This window comes from Trachinotus anak, unplaced genomic scaffold (genome assembly GCF_046630095.1).
Source record: "Trachinotus anak isolate AG129_WGS33_773 ecotype Australia unplaced genomic scaffold, CSIRO_AGI_Tana_v1 ptg000023l, whole genome shotgun sequence".
Taxonomy (NCBI): Eukaryota; Metazoa; Chordata; class Actinopteri; order Carangiformes; family Carangidae; genus Trachinotus; species Trachinotus anak.
In genome coordinates, this window is record NW_027273874.1 from 453,343 (window position 1) to 477,320 (window position 23,978).

Here is a 23,978-nt window from a genome sequence, read left to right on the forward strand (position 1 = left end):
CAACAACAACCACAGCTTTCCCAACATCAACCACATCTTCTCCAACAACTACCACAGCTGCCCCAACAACAACCACAACAGGTTCCCCAACAACTACCACATCTGCCCCAACAACAACAACCACAGCTGCCCCAACGACTACCACAGCTCTCCCAACAACAACAACCACAGCTCCCCCAACAACAACTACTACTACAGCTGCCCCAACAACAACTACTACCACAGCTGAAACAACAACAACCACAGCTGCCCCAACAACAACAACCACAGCTGCCCAAACAACTACCACAGCTCTCCCAACAACAACAACCACAGCTCCCCCAACAACAACAACTACTACAGCTGCCTCAACAACAACAACCACAGCTGCCCCAACAACAACTACAGCTGCCCCAACAACAACAACCACAGCTGCCCCAACAACAACAACCACAGCTGCCCCAACAACAACAACCACAGCTCCCCCAACAACTACCACAACTCCCCCAACAACAACCACAGCTGCCCCAACAACAACCACAGCTGCCCCAACAACAACCACAGCAGCCCCAACAACTACCACAGCTGCCCCAACAACAACAACCACAGCTGCCCCAACAACAACCACAGCTGCCCCAACAACAACAACCACAGCTGAACCAACAACAACCACAGCTGCCCCAACAACTACCACAGCTCTCCCAACAACAACCACATCTTCCCCAACTACTACCACAGCTGCCCAAATGACAACAACCACAGCTGCCCCAACAACAACCACAGCTGCCCCAACAACAACAACCACAGCTTCCCCAACAACAACAACCACAGCTGCCCCAACAACAACCACAGCTTTCCCAACATCAACCACATCTTCTCCAACAACTACCACAGCTGCCCCAACAACAACCACAACAGGTTCCCCAACAACTACCACATCTGCCCCAACAACAACAACCACAGCTGCCCCAACGACTACCACAGCTCTCCCAACAACAACAACCACAGCTCCCCCAACAACAACTACTACTACAGCTGCCCCAACAACAACTACTACCACAGCTGAAACAACAACAACCACAGCTGCCCCAACAACAACAACCACAGCTGCCCAAACAACTACCACAGCTCTCCCAACAACAACAACCACAGCTCCCCCAACAACAACAACTACTACAGCTGCCTCAACAACAACAACCACAGCTGCCCCAACAACAACTACAGCTGAACCAACAACAACTACAGCTGCCCCAACAACAACAACCACAGCTGCCCCAACAACAACAACCACAGCTGCCCCAACAACAACAACCACAGCTCCCCCAACAACTACCACAACAGGTGCCACAACAACAACCACAGCTGCCCCAAGAACAACCACAGCAGCCCCAACAACTACCACAGCTGCCCCAACAACAACAACCACAGCTGCCCCAACAACAAGAACCACAGCTGCCCCAACAACAAGAACCACAGCTGAACCAACAACAACCACAGCTGCCCCAACAACTACCACAGCTCTCCCAACAACTACCACAATAGGTTCCCCAACAACTACCACAGCTGCAACAACAACTACCACAACAGGTTCCCCAACAACTACCACAGCTGCCCCAACAACAACCACAGCTGCCCCAACAACAACCACAGCTCTCCCAACAACAACAACCACAGCTGCCCCAACAACTACCACAACAGGTGCCCCAACAACTACCACAGCTGCCCCAACAACTACCACAGCTGCCCCAACAACTACCACAGCTGCCCCAACAACAACAACCACAGCTGCCCCAACAACAACAACAACCACAGCTGCCCCAACAACAACCACAGCTGAAACAACAACGACAGCTGCCCCAACAACTACCACAGCTCTCCCAACAACAACAACAACAACCACAGCTGCCCCAACAACTACCACAACTGCCCCAACAACAACAACCACAGCTGCCCCAACAACTACCACAGCTGAAACAACAACAACGACAGCTGCCCCAATAACTACCACAGCTCTCCCAACAACAACAACAACCACAGCTGCCCCAACAACAACAACAACCACAGCTGCCCCAACAACAACAACCACAGCTGCCCCAACAACAACCACAGCTGCCCCAACAACAACCACAGCTCCCCCAACAACAACCACAGCTCCCCCAACAACAACCACAGCTCCCCCAACAACAACAACCACAGCTGCCCCAACAACTACCACAACAGGTGCCCCAACAACTACCACAGCTGCCCCAACAACTACCACAGCTCTCCCAACAACAACCACATCCTCCCCAACTACTACCACAGCTGCCCAAATGACAACAACCACAGCTGCCCCAATAACAACCACAGCTGTCCCAACAACAACCACATCTTCTCCAACAACTACCACAGCTGCCCCAACAACAACCACAACAGGTTCCCCAACAACTACCACATCTGCCTCAACAACAACAACCACAGCTGCCCCAACAACAACCACAGCTGCCCCAACAACAACAACCACAGCTCCCCCAACATCAACTACTACTACAGCTGCCCCAACAACAACAACTACTACAGCTGCCCCAACAACAACAACCACAGCTGCCCCAACAACAACTACAGCTGAACCAACAACAACCACAGCTGCCCCAACAACTACCACAACAGGTGCCCCAACAACTACCACAGCTGCCCCAACAACTACCACAGCTGCCCCAACAACAACAACGACAGCTGCCCCAACAACTACCACAGCTCTCCAAACAACAACAACAACCACAGCTCCCCCAACAACAACCAAAGCTGAAACAACAACGACAGCTGCCCCAACAACTACCACAGCTCTCCCAACAACAACAACAACCACAGCTGCCCCAACAACTACCATAGCTGCCCCAACAACAACAACCACAGCTGCCCCAACAACAACATTCACAGCTGCCCCAACAACAACCACAGCTGCCCCAACAACAACAACCACAGCTGCCCCAACAACTACTACAACAGGTGCCCCAACAACTACCACAGCTGCCCCAACAACAACAACAACCACAGCTGCCCCAACAACTACTACAGCTGCCCCAACAACTACCACAACAGGTGCCCCAACAACAACAACAACCACAGCTGCCCCAACAACAACAACAACCACAGCTGCCCCAACAACTACCACAGCTGCCCCAACAACAACAACCACAGCTGCACCAACAACAACCACAGCTGAACCAACAACAACCACAGCTGCCCCAACAACAACAACCACAGCTGCACAAACAACAACCACAGCTGAACCAACAACAACCACAGCTGCCCCAACAACTACCACAGCTCTCCCAACAACAACCACATCTTCCCCAACTACTACCACAGCTGCCCAAATGACAACAACCACAGCTGCCCCAACAACAACCACAGCTGCCCCAACAACAACAACCACAGCTGCCCCAACAACAACCACAGCTTTCCCAACATCAACCACATCTTCTCCAACAACTACCACAGCTGCCCCAACAACAACCACAACAGGTTCACCAACAACTACCACATCTGCCCCAACAACAACAACCAGAGCTGCCCCAACGACTACCACAGCTCTCCCAACAACAACAACCACAGCTCCCCCAACAACAACTACTACTACAGCTGCCCCAACAACAACTACTACTACAGCTGCCCCAACAACAACAACTACAGCTGCCCCAACAACAACAACCACAGCTGCCCCAACAACTACCAAAGCTCTCCCAACAACAACAACCACAGCTCCCCCAACAACAACAACTACTACAGCTGCCCCAACAACAACAACCACAGCTGCCCCAACAACAACTACAGCTGAACCAACAACAACAACCACAGCTGCCCCAACAACAACAACCACAGCTGCCCCAACAACAACAACCACAGCTCCCCCAACAACTACCACAACAGGTGCCACAACAACAACCACAGCTGCCCCAACAACAACCACAGCAGCCCCAACAACTACCACAGCTGCCCCAACAACAACAACCACAGCTGCCCCAACAACAACCACAGCTGCCCCAACAACAACAACCACAGCTGAACCAACAACAACCACAGCTGCCCCAACAACTACCACAGCTCTCCCAACAACTACCACAATAGGTTCCCCAACAACTACCACAGCTGCAACAACAACTACCACAACAGGTGCCCCAACAACAACCACAGCTGCCCCAACAACTACCACAGCTGCCCCAACAACTACCACAGCTGCCCCAACAACAACAACCAGAGCTGCCCCAACAACAACCACAGCTCTCCCAAAAACAACCACATCTTCCCCAACAACTACCACAGCTGCCCGGACAACAACAACAACCACAGCTGCCCCAACAACAACCACAGCTGAAACAACAACGACAGCTGCCCCAACAACAACCACAGCTGCCCCAACAACAACTACAGCTGAACCAACAACAACTACAGCTGCCCCAACAACAACAACCACAGCTGCCCCAACAACAACAACCACAGCTCCCCCAACAACTACCACAACAGGTGCCACAACAACAACCACAGCTGCCCCAACAACGACCACAGCAGCCCCAACAACTACCACAGCTGCCCCAACAACAACAACTACAGCTGCCCCAACAACAACCACAGCTGCCCCAACAACAACCACAGCTGCCCCAACAACAACAACCACAGCTGAACCAACAACAACCACAGCTGCCCCAACAACTACCACAGCTGCCCCAACAACAACAACCACAGCTGCCCCAACAACAACAACAACCACAGCTGCCCCAACAACAACCACAGCTGCCCCAACAACAACATCCACAGCTGCCCCAACAACAACCACAGCTGCCCCAACAACAACCACAGCTGCCCCAACAACAACAACCACAGCTGCCCCAACAACAACCACAGCTTTCCCAACATCAACCACATCTTCTCCAACAACTACCACAGCTGCCCCAACAACAACCACAACAGGTTCACCAACAACTACCACATCTGCCCCAACAACAACAACCAGAGCTGCCCCAACGACTACCACAGCTCTCCCAACAACAACAACCACAGCTCCCCCAACAACAACTACTACTACAGCTGCCCCAACAACAACTACTACTACAGCTGCCCCAACAACAACAACCACAGCTGCCCCAACAACAACAACCACAGCTGCCCCAACAACTACCACAGCTCTCCCAACAACAACAACCACAGCTCCCCCAACAACAACAACTACTACAGCTGCCCCAACAACAACAACCACAGCTGCCCCAACAACAACTACAGCTGAACCAACAACAACTACAGCTGCCCCAACAACAACAACCACAGCTGCCCCAACAACAACAACCACAGCTGACCCAACAACAACCACAGCTGCCCCAACAACAACAACCACAGCTGAACCAACAACAACCACAGCTGCCCCAACAACTACCACAGCTCTCCCAACAACTACCACAATAGGTTCCCCAACAACTACCACAGCTGCAACAACAACTACCACAACAGGTTCCCCAACAACTACCACAGCTGCCCCAACAACAACCACAGCTGCCCCAACAACAACAACAACCACAGCTGCCCCAACAACTACCACAACTGTCCCAACAACATCCACAGCTGACCCAACAATTACCACAACAGGTGCCCCAACAACTACCACAGCTGCCCCAACAACAACAACAACAACCACAGCTGCCCCAACGACTACCACAGCTGCCCCAACAACAACAACCACAGCTGCCCCAACAACAACAACAACCACAGCTGCCCCAACAACAACAACAACCACAGCTGCCCCAACAACTACCACAACTGTCCCAACAACATCCACAGCTGCCCCAACAATTACCACAACAGGTGCCCCAACAACGACCACAGCTGCCCCAACAACAACAACAACAACCACAGCTGCCCCAACAACAACCACAGCTGCCCCAACAACAACAACCACAGCTGAACCAACAACAACCACAGCTGCCCCAACAACGACCACAGCTCTCCCAACAACTACCACAATAGGTTCCCCAACAACTACCACAGCTGCAACAACAACTACCACAACAGGTTCCCCAACAACTACCACAGCTGTACCAACAACAACCACAGCTGCCCCAACAACAACAACAACCACAGCTGCCCCAACAACTACCACAACAGGTGCCCCAACAACATCCACAGCTGACCCAACAATTACCACAACAGCTGCCCCAACAACTACCACAGCTGCCCCAACAACAACAACAACAACCACAGCTGCCCCAACAACTACCACAGCTGCCCCAACAACAACAACCACAGCTGCCCCAACAACAACAACAACCACAGCTGCCCCAACAACAACCACAGCTGCCCCAACAACAACCACAGCTGCCCCAACAACAACAACCACAGCTGCCCCAACAACAACCACAGCTTTCCCAACATCAACCACATCTTCTCCAACAACTACCACAGCTGCCCCAACAACAACCACAACAGGTTCACCAACAACTACCACATCTGCCCCAACAACAACAACCAGAGCTGCCCCAACGACTACCACAGCTCTCCCAACAACAACAACCACAGCTCCCCCAACAACAACTACTACTACAGCTGCCCCAACAACAACTACTACTACAGCTGCCCCAACAACAACAACCACAGCTGCCCCAACAACAACAACCACAGCTGCCCCAACAACTACCACAGCTCTCCCAACAACAACAACCACAGCTCCCCCAACAACAACAACTACTACAGCTGCCCCAACAACAACAACCACAGCTGCCCCAACAACAACTACAGCTGAACCAACAACAACTACAGCTGCCCCAACAACAACAACCACAGCTGCCCCAACAACAACCACAGCTGCCCCAACAACAACAACCACAGCTGACCCAACAACAACCACAGCTGCCCCAACAACAACAACCACAGCTGAACCAACAACAACCACAGCTGCCCCAACAACTACCACAGCTCTCCCAACAACTACCACAATAGGTTCCCCAACAACTACCACAGCTGCAACAACAACTACCACAACAGGTTCCCCAACAACTACCACAGCTGCCCCAACAACAACCACAGCTGCCCCAACAACAACCACAGCTGCCCCAACAACAACAACAACCACAGCTGCCCCAACAACTACCACAACTGTCCCAACAACATCCACAGCTGACCCAACAATTACCACAACAGGTGCCCCAACAACTACCACAGCTGCCCCAACAACAACAACAACCACAGCTGCCCCAACGACTACCACAGCTGCCCCAACAACAACAACCACAGCTGCCCCAACAACAACAACAACCACAGCTGCCCCAACAACTACCACAACTGTCCCAACAACATCCACAGCTGACCCAACAATTACCACAACAGGTGCCCCAACAACGACCACAGCTGCCCCAACAACAACAACAACAACCACAGCTGCCCCAACGACTACCACAGCTGCCCCAACAACAACAACCACAGCTGCCCCAACAACAACAACAACCACAGCTGCCCCAACAACAACCACAGCTGCCCCAACAACAACATCCACAGCTGCCCCAACAACAACCACAGCTGCCCCAACAACAACAACCACAGCTGCCCCAACAACTACCACAACAGGTGCCCCAACAACTACCACAGCTGCCCCAACAACAACAACAACCACAGCTGCCCCAACAACAACCACAGCTGCCCCAACAACAACAACCACAGCTGCACCAACAACAACCACAGCTGAACCAACAACAACTACAGCTGCCCCAACAACTACCACAGCTCTCCCAACAACAACAACAACCACAGCTCCCCCAACAACAACAACCACAGCTGCCCCAACAAATACCACTACAGGTGCCCCAACAACAACCACAGCTGCCCCAACAACTACCACAGCTCTCCCAACAACAACAACCACAGCTGCCCCAATAACAACCACAGCTCTCCCAAAAACAACCACATCTTCTCCAACAACTACCACAGCTGCCCCAACAACTACCACAACAGGTTCCCCAACAACTACCACAGCTGCCCCAACAACTACCACAGCTTCCCCAACAACAACAACAACCACAGCTGCCCCAACAACTACCACAGCTGCCCCATCAACAACAACCACAGCTGCCCCAACAACTACCACACCTGCCCCAACAACAACCACAGCTGCCCCAACAACAACAACCACAGCTGCCCCAACAACAACCACAGCTGCCCCAACAACAACAACCACAGCTGAACCAACAACAACCACAGCTGCCCCAACAACAACCACAATAGGTTCCCCAACAACTACCACAGCTGCCCCAACAACTACCACAACAGGTTCCCCAACAACTACCACAGCTGTACCAACAACAACCACAGCTGCCCCAACAACTACCACAGCTGCCCCAACAACTACCACAGCTGAAACAACAACAACAACAGCTGCCCCAACAACTACCACAGCTCTCCCAACAACAACAACAACCACAGCTGCCCCAACAACTACCACAGCTCTCCCAACAACAACAACTACTACAGCTGCCCCAACAACTACCACAGCTGCCCCAACAACAACAACCACAGCTGCCCCAACAACTACCACAGCTCTCCCAACAACAACAACAACCACAGCTGCCCCAACAACAACCACAGCTGCCCCAACAACTACCACAGCTGCCCCAACAACAACAACCACAGCTGCCCCAACAACAACCACAGCTCTCCCAACAACAACAACCACAGCTGCCCCAACAACTACCACAACTGCCCCAACAACAACAACCACAGCTGCCCCAACAACAACCACAGCTGCCCCAACAACAACATCGACAGCTGCCCCAACAACAACCACAGCTGCCCTAACAACAACAACCACAGCTGCCCCAACAACTACCACAACAGGTACCCAAACAACTACCACAGCTGCCCCAACAACAACAACCACAGCTGCACCAACAACAACCACAGCTGAACCAACAACAACCACAGCTGCCTCAACAACAACAACCACAGCTGCACAAACAACAACCACAACAGGTGCCCCAACAACAACCACAGCTGCCCCAACAACTACCACAACTGCCCCAACAACTACCACAGCTGCCCCAACAACAACAACCACAGCTGCCCCAACAACAACCACAGCTCTCCCAAAAACAACCACATCTTCCCCAACAACTACCACAGCTGCCCCAACAACAACAACAACCACAGCTGAAACAACAACGACAGCTGCCCCAACAACTACCACAGCTCTCCCAACAACAACAACAACCACAGCTGCCCCAACAACAACAACCACAGCTGCACAAACAACTACCACAACAGGTTCCCCAACAACTACCACAGCTGCCCCAACAACTACCACAGCTTCACCAACAACAACAACAACCACAGCTGCCCCAACAACTACCACAGCTGCCCCATCAACAACAACCACAGCTGCCCCAACAACTACCACACCTGCCCCAACAACAACCACAGCTGCCCCAACAACAACAACCACAGCTGCCCCAACAACAACCACAGCTGCCCCAACAACTACCACAGCTGCCCCAACAACAACAACCACAGCTGCCCCAACAACAACCACAGCTCTCCCAACAACAACAACCACAGCTGCCCCAACAACTACCACAACTGCCCCAACAACAACAACCACAGCTGCCCCAACAACAACCACAGCTGCCCCAACAACAACATCGACAGCTGCCCCAACAACAACCACAGCTGCCCTAACAACAACAACCACAGCTGCCCCAACAACTACCACAACAGGTACCCAAACAACTACCACAGCTGCCCCAACAACAACAACCACAGCTGCACCAACAACAACCACAGCTGAACCAACAACAACCACAGCTGCCCCAACAACAACAACCACAGCTGCACAAACAACAACCACAACAGGTGCCCCAACAACAACCACAGCTGCCCCAACAACTACCACAACTGCCCCAACAACTACCACAGCTGCCCCAACAACAACAACCACAGCTGCCCCAACAACAACCACAGCTCTCCCAAAAACAACCACATCTTCCCCAACAACTACCACAGCTGCCCCAACAACAACAACAACCACAGCTGAAACAACAACGACAGCTGCCCCAACAACTACCACAGCTCTCCCAACAACAACAACAACCACAGCTGCCCCAACAACTACCACAGCTGCCCCAACAACAACAACCACAGCATCCCCAACAACTACCACAGCTGAAACAACAACAACGACAGCTGCCCCAAAAACTACCACAGCTCTCCCAACAACAACAACAACCACAGCTGCCCCAACAAGAACCACAGCTGCCCCAACAACAACCACAGCTCCCCCAACAACAACAACAGCTCCCCCAACAACAACAACCACATCTTCTCCAACAACTACCACAGCTGCCCCAACAACTACCACAACAGCTGCCCCAACAACTACCACAGCTGCCCCAACAACTACCACAGCTCTCCCAACAACAACCACATCTTCCCCAACTACTGCCACAGCTGCCCAAATGACAACAACCACAGCTGCCCCAACAACAACCACAGCTGCCCCAACAACTACCACAGCTGCCCCAACAACAACAACCACAGCTGCCCCAACAACAACAACCACAGCTGCCCCAACAACAACCACAGCTGTCCCAACAACTACCACAACAGGTTCCCCAACAACTACCACATCTGCCCCAACAACAACAACCACAGATGCCCCAACGACTACCACAGCTCTCCCAACAACAACAACCACAGCTCCCCCAACAACAACTACTACTACAGCTGCCCCAACAACAACTACTACTACAGCTGCCCCAACAACAACAACCACAGCTGCCCCAACAACAACAACCACAGCTGCCCCAACAACAATTACCACAGCTGCCCCAACAACTACCACAGCTCTACCAACAACAACAACCACAGCTGCCCCAACAACAACAACCACAGCTGCCCCAACAACAACTACAGCTGAACCAACAACAACCACAGCTGCCCCAACAACTACCACAGCTCTCCCAACAACAACAACAACCACAGCTGCCCCAACAACAACAACCACAGCTGCCCCAACAACAACAACCACAGCTGAAACAACAACCACAGCTGCCCCAACAACAACAACCACAGCTGCCCCAACAACAACAACCACAGCTGCCCCAACAACAACCACAGCTCCCCCAACAACAACAACCACAGCTGCCCAAACAACTACCACAGCTGCCCCAACAACAACAACCACAGCTGCCCCAACAACAACCACAGCTGCCCCAACAACTACCACAACAGGTGCCCCAACAACTACCACAGCTGCCCCAACAACAAGAACCACAGCTGCACCAATCACAACAACCACAGCTGCACCAACAACAACCACAGCTGCCCCAACAACAACAACCACAGCTGCCCCAACAACAACAACCACAGCTGCACAAACAACAACCACAGCTGCACCAACAACAACCACAGCTGCCCCAACAACAACAACCACAGCTCCCCCAACAACAACAACTACTACAGCTGCCCCAACAACAACAACCACAGCTGCCCCAACAACAACTACAGCTGAACCAACAACTACCACAACTGCCCCAACAACTACCACAGCTGCCCCAACAACAACAACCACAGCTCTCCCAAAAACAACCACATCTTCCCCAACAACTACCACAGCTGCCCCAACAACAACAACAACCACAGCTGAAACAACAACGACAGCTGCCCCAACAACTACCACAGCTCTCCCAACAACAACAACAACCACAGCTGCCCCAATAACTACCACAGCTGCCCCAACAACAACAACCACAGCTGCCCCAACAACTACCACAGCTGAAACAACAACAACGACAGCTGCCCCAAAAACTACCACAGCTCTCCCAACAACAACAACAACCACAGCTGCCCCAACAACAACCACAGCTGCCCCAACAACAACAACCACAGCTGCCCCAACAAGAACCTCAGCTGCCCCAACAACAACCACAGCTCCCCCAACAACAACAACAGCTCCCCCAACAACAACAACCACAGCTGCCCCAACAACTACCACAACAGCTGCCCCAACAACTGCCACAGCTGCCCCAACAACTACCACAGCTGCCCCAACAACAACAACCACAGCTGCCCCAACAACAACAACCACAGCTGCCCCAACAACAACTACAGCTGCCCCAACAACAACCACAACAGGTGCCCCAATAACTACCACACCTGCCCCAACAACAACAACCACAGCTGCCCCAACAACAACAACCACAGCTGCCCCAACAACAACTACAGCTGAACCAACAACAACGACAGCTGCCCCAACAACTACCACAGCTCTCCCAAGAACAACAACAACCACAGCTGCCCCAACAACAACAACCACAGCTGCCCCAACAACAACAACCACAGCTGAAACAACAACAACCACAGCTGCCCCAACAACTACCACAGCTGCCCCAACAACAACAACCACAGCTGCCCCAACAACTACCACAGCTCCCCCAACAACAACAACCACAGCTGCCCCAACAACTACCACAGCTGCCCCAACAACAACAACCACAGCTGCCCCAACAACAACCACAGCTGCCCCAACAACAACCACATCTTCTCCAACAACTACCACAGCTGCCCCAACAACTACCACAACAGGTTCCCCAACAACTACCACATCTGCCCCAACAACAACAACCACAGCTGCCCCAACGACTACCACAGCTCTCCCAACAACAACAACCACAGCTCCCCCAACAACAACTACCACAGCTGCCCCAACAACAACAACCACAGCTGCCCAAACAACTACCACAGCTGCCCCAACAACAACAACCATAGCTGCCCCAACAAGAACATCCACAGCTGCCCCAACAACAACCACAGCTGCCCCAACAACAACAACCACAGCTGCCCCAACAACTACCACAACAGGTGCCCCAACAACTACCACAGCTGTCCCAACAACAACAACAACAACCACAGCTGCCCCAACAACTACTACAGCTGCCCCAACAACAATAACCACAGCTGCACCAACAACAACCACAGCTGCCCCAACAACTACCACAGGTGCCCCAACAACAACAACCACAGCTGCCCCAAAAAGAACAACAACAACCACAGCTGCCCCAACAACTACCACAGCTGCCCCAACAACAACAACCACAGCTGCCCCAACAACTACCACAGCTGCCCCAACAACAACAACCACATCTTCTCCAACAACAACCACAGCTGAACAAACAACAACCACAGCTGCCCCAACAACAACAACCACAGCTGCACAAACAACAACCACAGCTGAACCAACAACAACCACAGCTGCCCCAACAACTACCACAACAGGTGCCCCAACAACAACCACAGCTGCCCCAACAACTACCACAGCTGCCCCAACAACTACCACAGCTGCCCCAACAACTACCACAGCTGCCCCAACAACAACAACCACAGCTGCCCCAACAACAACCACAGCTCTCCCAAAAACAACCACATCTTCCCCAACAACTACCACAGCTGCCCCAACAACAACAACAACCACAGCTGAAACAACAACGACAGCTGCCCCAACAACTACCACAGCTCTCCCAACAACAACAACAGCACCAGCTGACCCAACAACTACCACAACAGGTGCCCCAACAACTACCACAGCTCTCCCAACAACAACAACAACCACAGCTGAAACAACAACAACCACAGCTACCCCAACAACAACCACAGCTGCCCCAACAACAACCACAGCTGCCCCAACAACAACAACCACAGCTGCCCCAACAACAACATCCACAGCTGCCCCAACAACAACCACAGCTGCCCCAACAACAACAACCACAGCTGCCCCAACAACAACCACAACAGGTGCCCCAACAACTACCACAGCTGCCCCAACAACAACAACCACAGCTGCACCAACAACAACAACCACAGCTGCACCAACAACAACCACAGCTGCACCAACAACAACAACCACAGCTGCCCCAACAACAACCACAGCTGAACCAACAACAACCACAGCTGCCCCAACAACTACCACAACAGGTGCCCCAACAACAACCACAGCTGCCCCAACAACAACAACAACCACAGCTGCCCCAACAACAACCACAGCTGCCCCAACAACTACCACAGCTCTCCCAACAACAACAACTACCACAGCTGCCCCAACAACAACCACAGCTGCCCCAACAACAACAACCACAGCTGCCCCAACAACTTCCACAGCTCTCCCAACAACAACAACAACCACAGCTGCCCCAACAACAACCACAGCTCTCCCAACAACAACAACCACAGCTGCCCCAACAACTACCACAGCTGCCCCAACAACAACAACCACAGCTGCCCCAACAACAACCACAGCTGCCCCAACAACAACAACCACAGCTGCCCCAACAACTACCACAACAGGTACCCAAACAACTACCACAGCTGCCCCAACAACAACAACCACAGCTGCACCAACAACAACCACAGCTGAACCAACAACAACCACAGCTGCCCCAACAACAACAACCACAGCTGCACAAACAACAACCACAACAGGTGCCCCAACAACAACCACAGCTGCCCCAACAACAACAACCACAGCTGCCCCAACAACTACCACAACAGGTACCCAAACAACTACCACAGCTGCCCCAACAACAACAACCACAGCTGCACCAACAACAACCACAGCTGAACCAACAACAACCACAGCTGCCCCAACAACAACAACCACAGCTGCACAAACAACAACCACAACAGGTGCCCCAACAACAACCACAGCTGCCCCAACAACTACCACAACTGCCCCAACAACTACCACAGCTGCCCCAACAACAACAACCACAGCTGCCCCAACAACAACCACAGCTCTCCCAAAAACAACCACATCTTCCCCAACAACTACCACAGCTGCCCCAACAACAACAACAACCACAGCTGAAACAACAACGACAGCTGCCCCAACAACTACCACAGCTCTCCCAACAACAACAACAACCACAGCTGCCCCAACAACTACCACAGCTGCCCCAACAACAACAACCACAGCTGCCCCAACAACTACCACAGCTGAAACAACAACAACGACAGCTGCCCCAAAAACTACCACAGCTCTCCCAACAACAACAACAACCACAGCTGCCCCAACAAGAACCACAGCTGCCCCAACAACAACCACAGCTCCCCCAACAACAACAACAGCTCCCCCAACAACAACAACCACAGCTGCCCCAACAACTACCACAACAGCTGCCCCAACAACTACCACAGCTGCCCCAACAACTACCACAGCTCTCCCAACAACAACCACATCTTCCCCAACTACTGCCACAGCTGCCCAAATGACAACAACCACAGCTGCCCCAACAACAACCACAGCTGCCCAAACAACTACCACAGCTGCCCCAACAACAACAACCACAGCTGCCCCAACAACAACAACCACAGCTGCCCCAACAACAACCACATCTTCTCCAACAACTACCACAGCTGCCCCAACAACTACCACAACAGGTTCCCCAACAACTACCACATCTGCCCCAACAACAACCACAGCTGCCCCAACGACTACCACAGCTCTCCCAACAACAACAACCACAGCTCCCCCAACAACAACTACTACTACAGCTGCCCCAACAACAACTACTACTACAGCTGCCCCAACAACAACAACCACATCTGCCCCAACAACAACAACCACAGCTGCCCCAACAACAACAACCACAGCTGCCCCAACGACTACCACAGCTCTCCCAACAACAACAACCACAGCTCCCCCAACAACAACTACTACTACAGCTGCCCCAACAACAACTACTACTACAGCTGCCCCAACAACAACAACCACAGCTGCCCCAACAACAACAACCACAGCTGCCCCAAAAACTACCACAGCTCTACCAACAACAACAACCACAGCTGCCCCAACAACAACAACCACAGCTGCCCCAACAACAACTACAGCTGAACCAACAACAACCACAGCTGCCCCAACAACTACCACAGCTCTCCCAACAACAACAACAACCACAGCTGCCCCAACAACAACAACCACAGCTGCCCCAACAACAACAACCACAGCTGAAACAACAACCACAGCTGCCCCAACAACTACCACAGCTGCCCCAACAACAACAACCACAGCTGCCCCAACAACAACCACAGCTCCCCCAACAACAACAACCACAGCTGCCCAAACAACTACCACAGCTGCCCCAACAACAACAACCACAGCTGCCCCAACAACAACCACAGCTGCCCCAACAACTACCACAACAGGTGCCCCAACAACTACCACAGCTGCCCCAACAACAACAACCACAGCTGCACCAACAACAACAACCACAGCTGCACCAACAACAACCACAGCTGCCCCAACAACAACAACCACAGCTGCACAAACAACAACCACAGCTGCACCAACAACAACCACAGCTGCCCCAACAACAACAACCACAGCTCCCCCAACAACAACAACTACTACAGCTGCCCCAACAACAACAACCACAGCTGCCCCAACAACAACTACAGCTGAACCAACAACTACCACAACTGCCCCAACAACTACCACAGCTGCCCCAACAACAACAACCACAGCTGCCCCAACAACAACCACAGCTCTCCCAAAAACAACCACATCTTCCCCAACAACTACCACAGCTGCCCCAACAACAACAACAACCACAGCTGAAACAACAACGACAGCTGCCCCAACAACTACCACAGCTCTCCCAACAACAACAACCACAGCTGCCCCAATAACTACCACAGCTGCCCCAACAACAACAACCACAGCTGCCCCAACAACTACCACAGCTGAAACAACAACAACGACAGCTGCCCCAAAAACTACCACAGCTCTCCCAACAACAACAACAACCACAGCTGCCCCAACAACAACAACCACAGCTGCCCCAACAACAACAACCACAGCTGCCCCAACAAGAACCACAGCTGCCCCAACAACAACCACAGCTCCCCCAACAACAACAACAGCTCCCCCAACAACAACAACCACAGCTGCCCCAACAACTACCACAACAGCTGCCCCAACAACTGCCACAGCTGCCCCAACAACTCCCACAGCTCTCCCAACAACAACAACAACCACAGCTGCCCCAACAACTACCACAGCTGCCCCAACAACAACAACCACAGCTGCCCCAACAACAACAACCACAGCTGCCCCAACAACAACTACAGCTGCCCCAACAACAACCACAACAGGTGCCCCAAAAACTACCACACCTGCCCCAACAACAACAACCACAGCTGCCCCAACAACAACAACCACAGCTGCCCCAACAACAACCACAACAGGTGCCCCAATAACTACCACACCTGCCCCAACAACTACCACAGCTCTCCCAACAACAACAACAACCACAGCTGCCCCAACAACAACAACCACAGCTGCCCCAACAACAACAACCACAGCTGAAACAACAACAACCACAGCTGCCCCAACAACTACCACAGCTGCCCCAACAACAACAACCACAGCTGCCCCAACAACAACCACAGCTCCCCCAACAACAACAACCACAGCTGCCCCAACAACTACCACAGCTGCCCCAACAACAACAACCACAGCTGCCCCAACAACAACAACCACAGCTGCCCCAACAACAACCACAGCTGCAACAACAATAACAACCACAGCTGAACCAACAACAACCACAGCTGCCCCAACAACTACCACAGCTCTCCCAACAACAACCACAATAGGTTCCCCAACAACTACCACAGCTGCCCCAACTACTGCCACAACAGGTTCCCCAACAACTACCACAGTTATACCAACAACAACAACAACCACAGCTGCCCCAACAACTACCACAGCTGCCCCAACAACAACTACCACAACAGGTGCCCCAACAACTACCACAGCTGCCCCAACAACAAAAACAACAACCACTGCTGCCCCAACAACTACCACAGCTGCCCCAACAACAACAACCACAGCTGCCCCAACAACAACAACAACCACATCTTCCCCAACAACTACCACAGCTGCCCCAACAACAACAACCACAGCTGAACCAACAACAACCACAGCTGCCCCAACAACTACCACAGCTCTCCCAACAACTACCACAATAGGTTCCCCAACAACTACCACAGCTGCCCCAACAACTACCACAACAGGTTCCCCAACAACAACCACAGCTGCCCCAACAACAACATCCACATCTTCCCCAACAACAACCACAGCTGCCCCAACAACAACAACCACAGCTGCCCCAACAACAACCACAGCTTCCCCAACAACTACTACCCCTGCCACAACGACAACAACAGCTGCAACAACAGCCACAGCTGCCCCAACAACTGCCACAGCTCAAACAACTACTACAGGTGCCCCAACAGCTACCACAGCTGAACCAATACAAACCACTGCTGCCCCAACAACTACCACAGCTGCCCCAACAACAACCACAGCTGCCCCAACAACTACCACACCTGCCCCAACAACAACAACAACAGCAGCTGCCCCAACAACTACCACACCTGCCACAACAACAACAACAACAACAACAACAGGTGCCCCAATAACTACCACAGCTGTCCCAACAACAACCACATCTTCCCCAACAACTACCACAGTTGCCCCAGCAACAACAACCACAGCTTTACCAACAACTTCCACAGCTGCCCCAAAAACTACTACAGCTTCAGCAACTTCCACATCTGCCCCAGTGACAACAACAGCTGTCCCAACAACTACCACAGTGGCAACAACAACCACAGTGGCCTCAACAACTACCTCAGCTTCCCCAACGACAACAACAGGTGTCCCAACAACTTCCGCAGCTTCCCCAACAACTACCACAGCTGCACCAACAATAACAACAGCTGCACCAACAACAACCACAGCTGCCCCAACAACAACCACAGTTGCTCTGCCAACAACTACTACAGCTGCACCAACAACAACCACAGCTGTACCAACAACTACCACAGCTGCCCCAACAACAACTGCCCTGACAACAACAACTGCCCTACCAACACAAACACCCGCCCCAACAACAACAACTGCCCCAACTACAAGAAGTGCCCAGACAACAACACTTCCACCAACAACAACAATAGCTGCTGTTGCAACAACTGGAGTAACCACATCTGCCTCCACTGCAACAAATACAGTAGCAGCATCTGCTCAAACAATAACTGCTGAGACAATTGCAGGAACTGCAACACCCTTTCCGACAACAACAGCTGTTGTGGCATCAACTGCACAATCTACAACACCTGCGTCAACAACAACAGCACCTGCTATGACAACAGTAAATGCTACAAGTATGACACCATCTCTAACATCCACCACTGGAGCAACAACCACCCTGGCTCCTGAACCTACTTACACTGTCTCAGCAAACTTGCCACAAGAGCCATTTTCAGATGATCTCAAAGACAGAGACAGCAGGCAATTCAAAGATCTTGAAGAAAGAGTTGTAGGGCCAGTGAGTAAAATTCCTTATTGAATAAATTCTTCATTGCTTGTCTGAGCGAATGATTGGATAATATTTTAGATCAAAGACAATTATGTTGTTGAGCTGAAAACTAATTTCAGCAGAATTTACATTACATTTTACAGTCATATTAGGAAAATTGTGCTTGAAAGCTAACCATGGTAAAAATTTTGCTTTCTTTTTCAGTGTAATGTCATATACAGAGAAAGATTTGGCGATCGTTTTAATCGGTGCTTTGTGAAAGAGTTCAGGTAAAAAATATTGGTTCACTTATTTCACTTCATATGCAGAATTTGTCACTTGCAGCATTGATAGTGTCATCTGTAAATCACACGTCTCTCTTTTGGTTTCATGATACAGGCCTGCTTCTTCACGCCAAATACGAGTGAATGGAACTGAAGCAGAACTGGGGATTGTGTTCAATCGGGCTACTGAAGATCTACCCCAGAATAGTGTTGTTGCTCAAACCTTAGTAGAAGCTGTTAATACTACCACCAATGTGTTTAACGTGACCATAAATCCCAGCACAATCCAAGTATTAGGTAAGTCAACAAGACAATGTGTTACTGTCATCAATCAATCAATGAATCAGTTACAAATGATGTTGTTTTACAAGAAATGAAGGTATAGAAGTCATGAAGGTCATTTTTCAGTGTTGTACAGTTCAGTCCATTCATTCAAAGGTTCCATGTGTGCCAGGATTAGATATTCTCTGTGTTACCTTCTATACAGCTGGGATGCCTGTCATGAAAATTATTTGTTAATAATTGTGACATGCAACTTCAAAACTAGATAAAAAGTGAAAACTGATTCTTATTTACTCATTCTTTTAAAACATTTTACAGCAAGTCCAGTTTCAAATGCAGCTACAACTGTTGCACCTACAACTGCCAATCCAACAACTGTAGCACCTACAAGCTCAAATCCAACAACTGCAGCACCTACAACCTTGAATCCTACAACTGCTGCATCAACGACTGTAGCAACAACGACTGTAGCACCAACAACTATAGCACTCACAACAAGGCGGGTGACTTTCAGGTCTCTTCTAAACACATTTACAAGTGACTTGCTGGATACATCATCTGCTGCTTTTAGAAACCGAGCTTCCATGATAAAGAGACAGGTAAGTCTCACTCACCTGGTGTGGGTACACCTTACAGTATCATTGTATTATTTTGCATTAAATTTATTAGAAAGACCACCCACAGAACCAGAATAGTATTATTAAACACAAGTGTCATAAAATATCATTAGGTTTAATGTAAAAAGATGTACATAATCATTCATTGTGTCTGTTTCTGCAGCTTGAACCTTTGTACCAAAGGGAATTCCCCTTCTCCTTCAACTCCTTGGACGTGGTGGAATTCAGGTAAATTGTTAACACATAACACACAGTTTAAGAATTGTAGCCTAAATCTGACATTTCATACAGTATCTTTTCACTCCATCTGCAGAAATGGATCAATCATCAACGACATGATCCTTAGCTTTAGAAGCACATCTGTCCCTAATAACACTCAGATTGCGAGTGTTTTGATCAGTGCAGCTTCAACCGTCACTGGCTTCGACATTGAAGGCAGCTCCATCACTGTGGATGGCATAAGTAAGGAATACTGAGTGGCTTCTTCATTCAAAAAAACTTCAAAGGCAGAATATTTCTTAATTAAACTAATGTTTTGCTTTATTTTCTCTTCATTTACAGCTTCAAGTGGAGTAAGCCACGAGATCAGTCTAGTCACTGCATCCTGCCTGGTGTTGTTGTCATGGCTACTGTCAAGCCAGCAATAACTAATTTCTGTTTGACTTACCATTAGAACATGACTGCCATCTCTGGTATGAAAAAAGACTTTGTTATCAGTAAAAACCCAAGATTATCTTATGTGGTATATGACTTTGAATGAGTTCACCAAAAAATTCAACTTTGCACTGATCAGACATAATAGTGACAGTGGAACAGGTATGTCTGTCGAATTGAACATGTTTCTGCGTGGGAACATCCTGGACAGAATGACACAGCCAACTCTAAGATTGTGGTTTAATGAATCATCACTGGGATAATAAGCTCAATAATATGATAACTACTTGAGTGATTATAACTACTTAACACTGGGATGTCAGAAAATATTTGCGCTGTTGCACTATTAATTTATAAATCTATCTTGCTTCACTGAGCACTGTGCTATAGCAATATTTAACATAGTGACAATTGCTAATGCTGTCTTATATAAACCTTACTGTGTGTTTCCAAATGCATGTAAAATTAATGTTTGGGTTTGTGTCTTAAATCAAATGAAGGAACACATGCAGGTCACAGTGGGCCACACACATAAACACACATATATGTCAAAACAAAGTACTGTCAATTGTCTTATTTATACAAAATGTATTTATGTAATCATATAAAGCTGCATTCTGTGAGATTTCTTGTAGTTTTTTACAGTTTCTGTCAGAAACTTCCTAATGATCAAAATATAATTCATCTCTGAAGAATTTGAATTGTCTCTCGTGAGTTGTTTTGCAACGTGATCAATTGTTTCTTTTGCTGTGTAGGGAAAATTTTAGCAAAATTTTGGGGATTGTAGTGTTAATGAGAGTTATCATGCAGAGCCATTTTCATTAAGAGTCAGCACAATAAAACAAATGACCAGTTCAGTTGGTCAGTCAAGAGTGACAGGCACAAATTCACTTTAAGAAAGAAGTAGAACAAGCAACATAGGAATCGGATACGTAAAGTGACTAAAAATATGTTAAAGAAACACAAAGGCAACAACTTTATACGTAAAACAAGACTAGATATAAACTCCAATTTTGACCCTAGGATACTGCCCCGACTACAACCCTAGGATAAAAGTAATTCAGTAGAGGCAGGGATGTATGGACCAGAGGAGGGATAAACTCCCAGTGCCTGTCATACAGTATGCATGCCAGTTAAGCATAATGTATATTTCTACCACTTTAATTGAATAAATTCAATAATACAATCCTGCTATTTTAAATACTTTGTTGGCACTGCAATGGTATGCCTTAAGCCCACGGTAGTCATCCAACCACCCTGGTCTCCTGGCTGCAGGGAGTTGCTGGGAAGCAGAAGTGCACTTCCAATTCACTGCACCTCGCCTCCATTATAGCAAATTACATTTAATACATGTACCATTATTGCTAAAGGATGCAGAGGAATAACTAAACATAACTGAGCAAGAGAGAGCAAGAGGGTGGCAGGGAGAGAAGCACCAGTAATGGCAAATACCAGCAGCTGTAATGCAATATTCTTACTGCAGCACATAACCAGGAGTGAATCCAAATGAGGCACTGTGCTAAAATACTTGTATGACAAATTATACATATTAAAAAAAGAGAATTAGGAATAAAGGCCTGCCTGTAATACAAGCCTGCCTGAAATAAAACCATCTAACCTCCTACATTTGAGGTAAATAAAGGCCTCAGTCAATATTTGGGGGAAAAAATGTGTAACTTGGAGCTTAAAATTTGAGAGCTTCCATTGACCCTAAATTGTAAGGTCAAGGTTCTAGGGGCTACCATGATTTCCACAAAGTTTACTAATCTATCATGTAATTCATTACATGTCATAACTTACTGTCAGACTGGTAGAACTTCCTTCAACATTCACATGATGGAATGCAATAGCATATTGTCCTCATCTCAATGGACAAAAGAAGGGAGTATACCGTGTTACTGTGCCAAGAATCTCACAGACTGACAGTACACTGTCATTTGGTTTTTTCATCACTAAGGTGCCACAACATTTCAAAAAACATATTAACAATGAGTCACCTCAGTAGCTTTTGTTCCATTCCACTATATAAAGGACTCCATAATGGGACTGTCACAGAAGGGAAAAGGTTTGCAGCATTATATGTGTGAACTGGACTGAATAAAAAAAACAAAAAACACTGAAACACTTTGAAGACATCTTCACCAGAAAAAGAAGGGGGAATTAATAACTTTTTATCTTATATTTTCTAATTTGGGGTAAGTACGCTTTTAGATCTATCTGTAAACTTTTACATTTATGTTATTAGTGCGAGTGTGTGTGTGTGTGTGTGTGAATTATTTATTATACTAACACATTTTATTAATGTCCTCTTTTGCAAAATGTACATGCATTTCTTCAAAAACATAAATGACTGAAATGAATTAACACTTGAGATTGAACTTTTCATAAACCATTCAAACAAGATCTTAAAATTTAATCTTAAATCAGTAATCTCATATTTAAAAGTGATCATCAGTAAAATTGCCATCCTCAGTTGTAATGTGTTGTGAAATCCTTCGACAATGCTCCCTCTTTGGCTGGTATTTATTTTTTGTTCCACCATAAAGCTTTATTTAAATTTTATGATTATATTTGTATTGTTAATGTACTAAATCTAAAAGATGAAAAAAAAAAAAAAAGATCCTGGTGTTATTTGAAGGGGTCTGTTTTTGTCTTCCACAAAGTGAACACCAATTTTTTTGACATGATGTGTCTGTAACTGAAACATCTGTGTTTTTTGATTTCAGAGAATCATGAATAGGATGGGTGTCAGACGGAGTATATCAATTTTCTTGATTCTAACAGGTAAGCTGAGTGGTGTT

General features: G+C 49.2%; 2 protein-coding genes across 2 annotated transcripts; both read left to right on the forward strand.

Annotated features, from left to right (window-relative positions):
- Positions 1–1,601: 1,601 nt before the first annotated feature.
- LOC139606618 (integumentary mucin C.1-like) lies at positions 1,602–14,411 on the forward strand (the record flags this gene model as incomplete). Its single annotated transcript, XM_071458879.1, has 4 exons — positions 1,602–2,330; positions 13,188–13,235; positions 13,536–13,817; positions 14,364–14,411. Coding segments are annotated over 4 exons (1,107 nt in total), but the record flags the coding sequence as incomplete, so codon positions are not given.
- Positions 14,412–18,086: 3,675 nt separating this feature from the next.
- Positions 18,087–21,878, forward strand: LOC139606795 (mucin-1-like). Its single transcript, XM_071459147.1, has 8 exons — positions 18,087–18,699; positions 18,742–19,370; positions 19,566–19,630; positions 19,740–19,921; positions 20,225–20,505; positions 20,687–20,751; positions 20,837–20,985; positions 21,085–21,878. Exons 2-8 carry the CDS (start codon positions 19,185–19,187, stop codon positions 21,168–21,170), a joined length of 1,014 nt encoding a protein of 337 aa, XP_071315248.1. The 5' UTR covers positions 18,087–18,699; positions 18,742–19,184; the 3' UTR covers positions 21,171–21,878.
- The last annotated feature ends 2,100 nt before the right edge of the window (positions 21,879–23,978 follow it).

Excerpts from the sequence above, each read along its gene's own strand:
- LOC139606795 (XM_071459147.1), top strand. The coding sequence starts at position 19,185 with ATGACAACAGTAAATGCTACAAGTATGACACCATCTCTAACATCCACC. Across the intron at positions 20,752-20,836 it reads TTGGACGTGGTGGAATTCAG|AAATGGATCAATCATCAACG; the intron begins GTAAATTGTTAA and ends CTCCATCTGCAG. Across the intron at positions 20,986-21,084 it reads CATCACTGTGGATGGCATAA|CTTCAAGTGGAGTAAGCCAC; the intron begins GTAAGGAATACT and ends CTTCATTTACAG.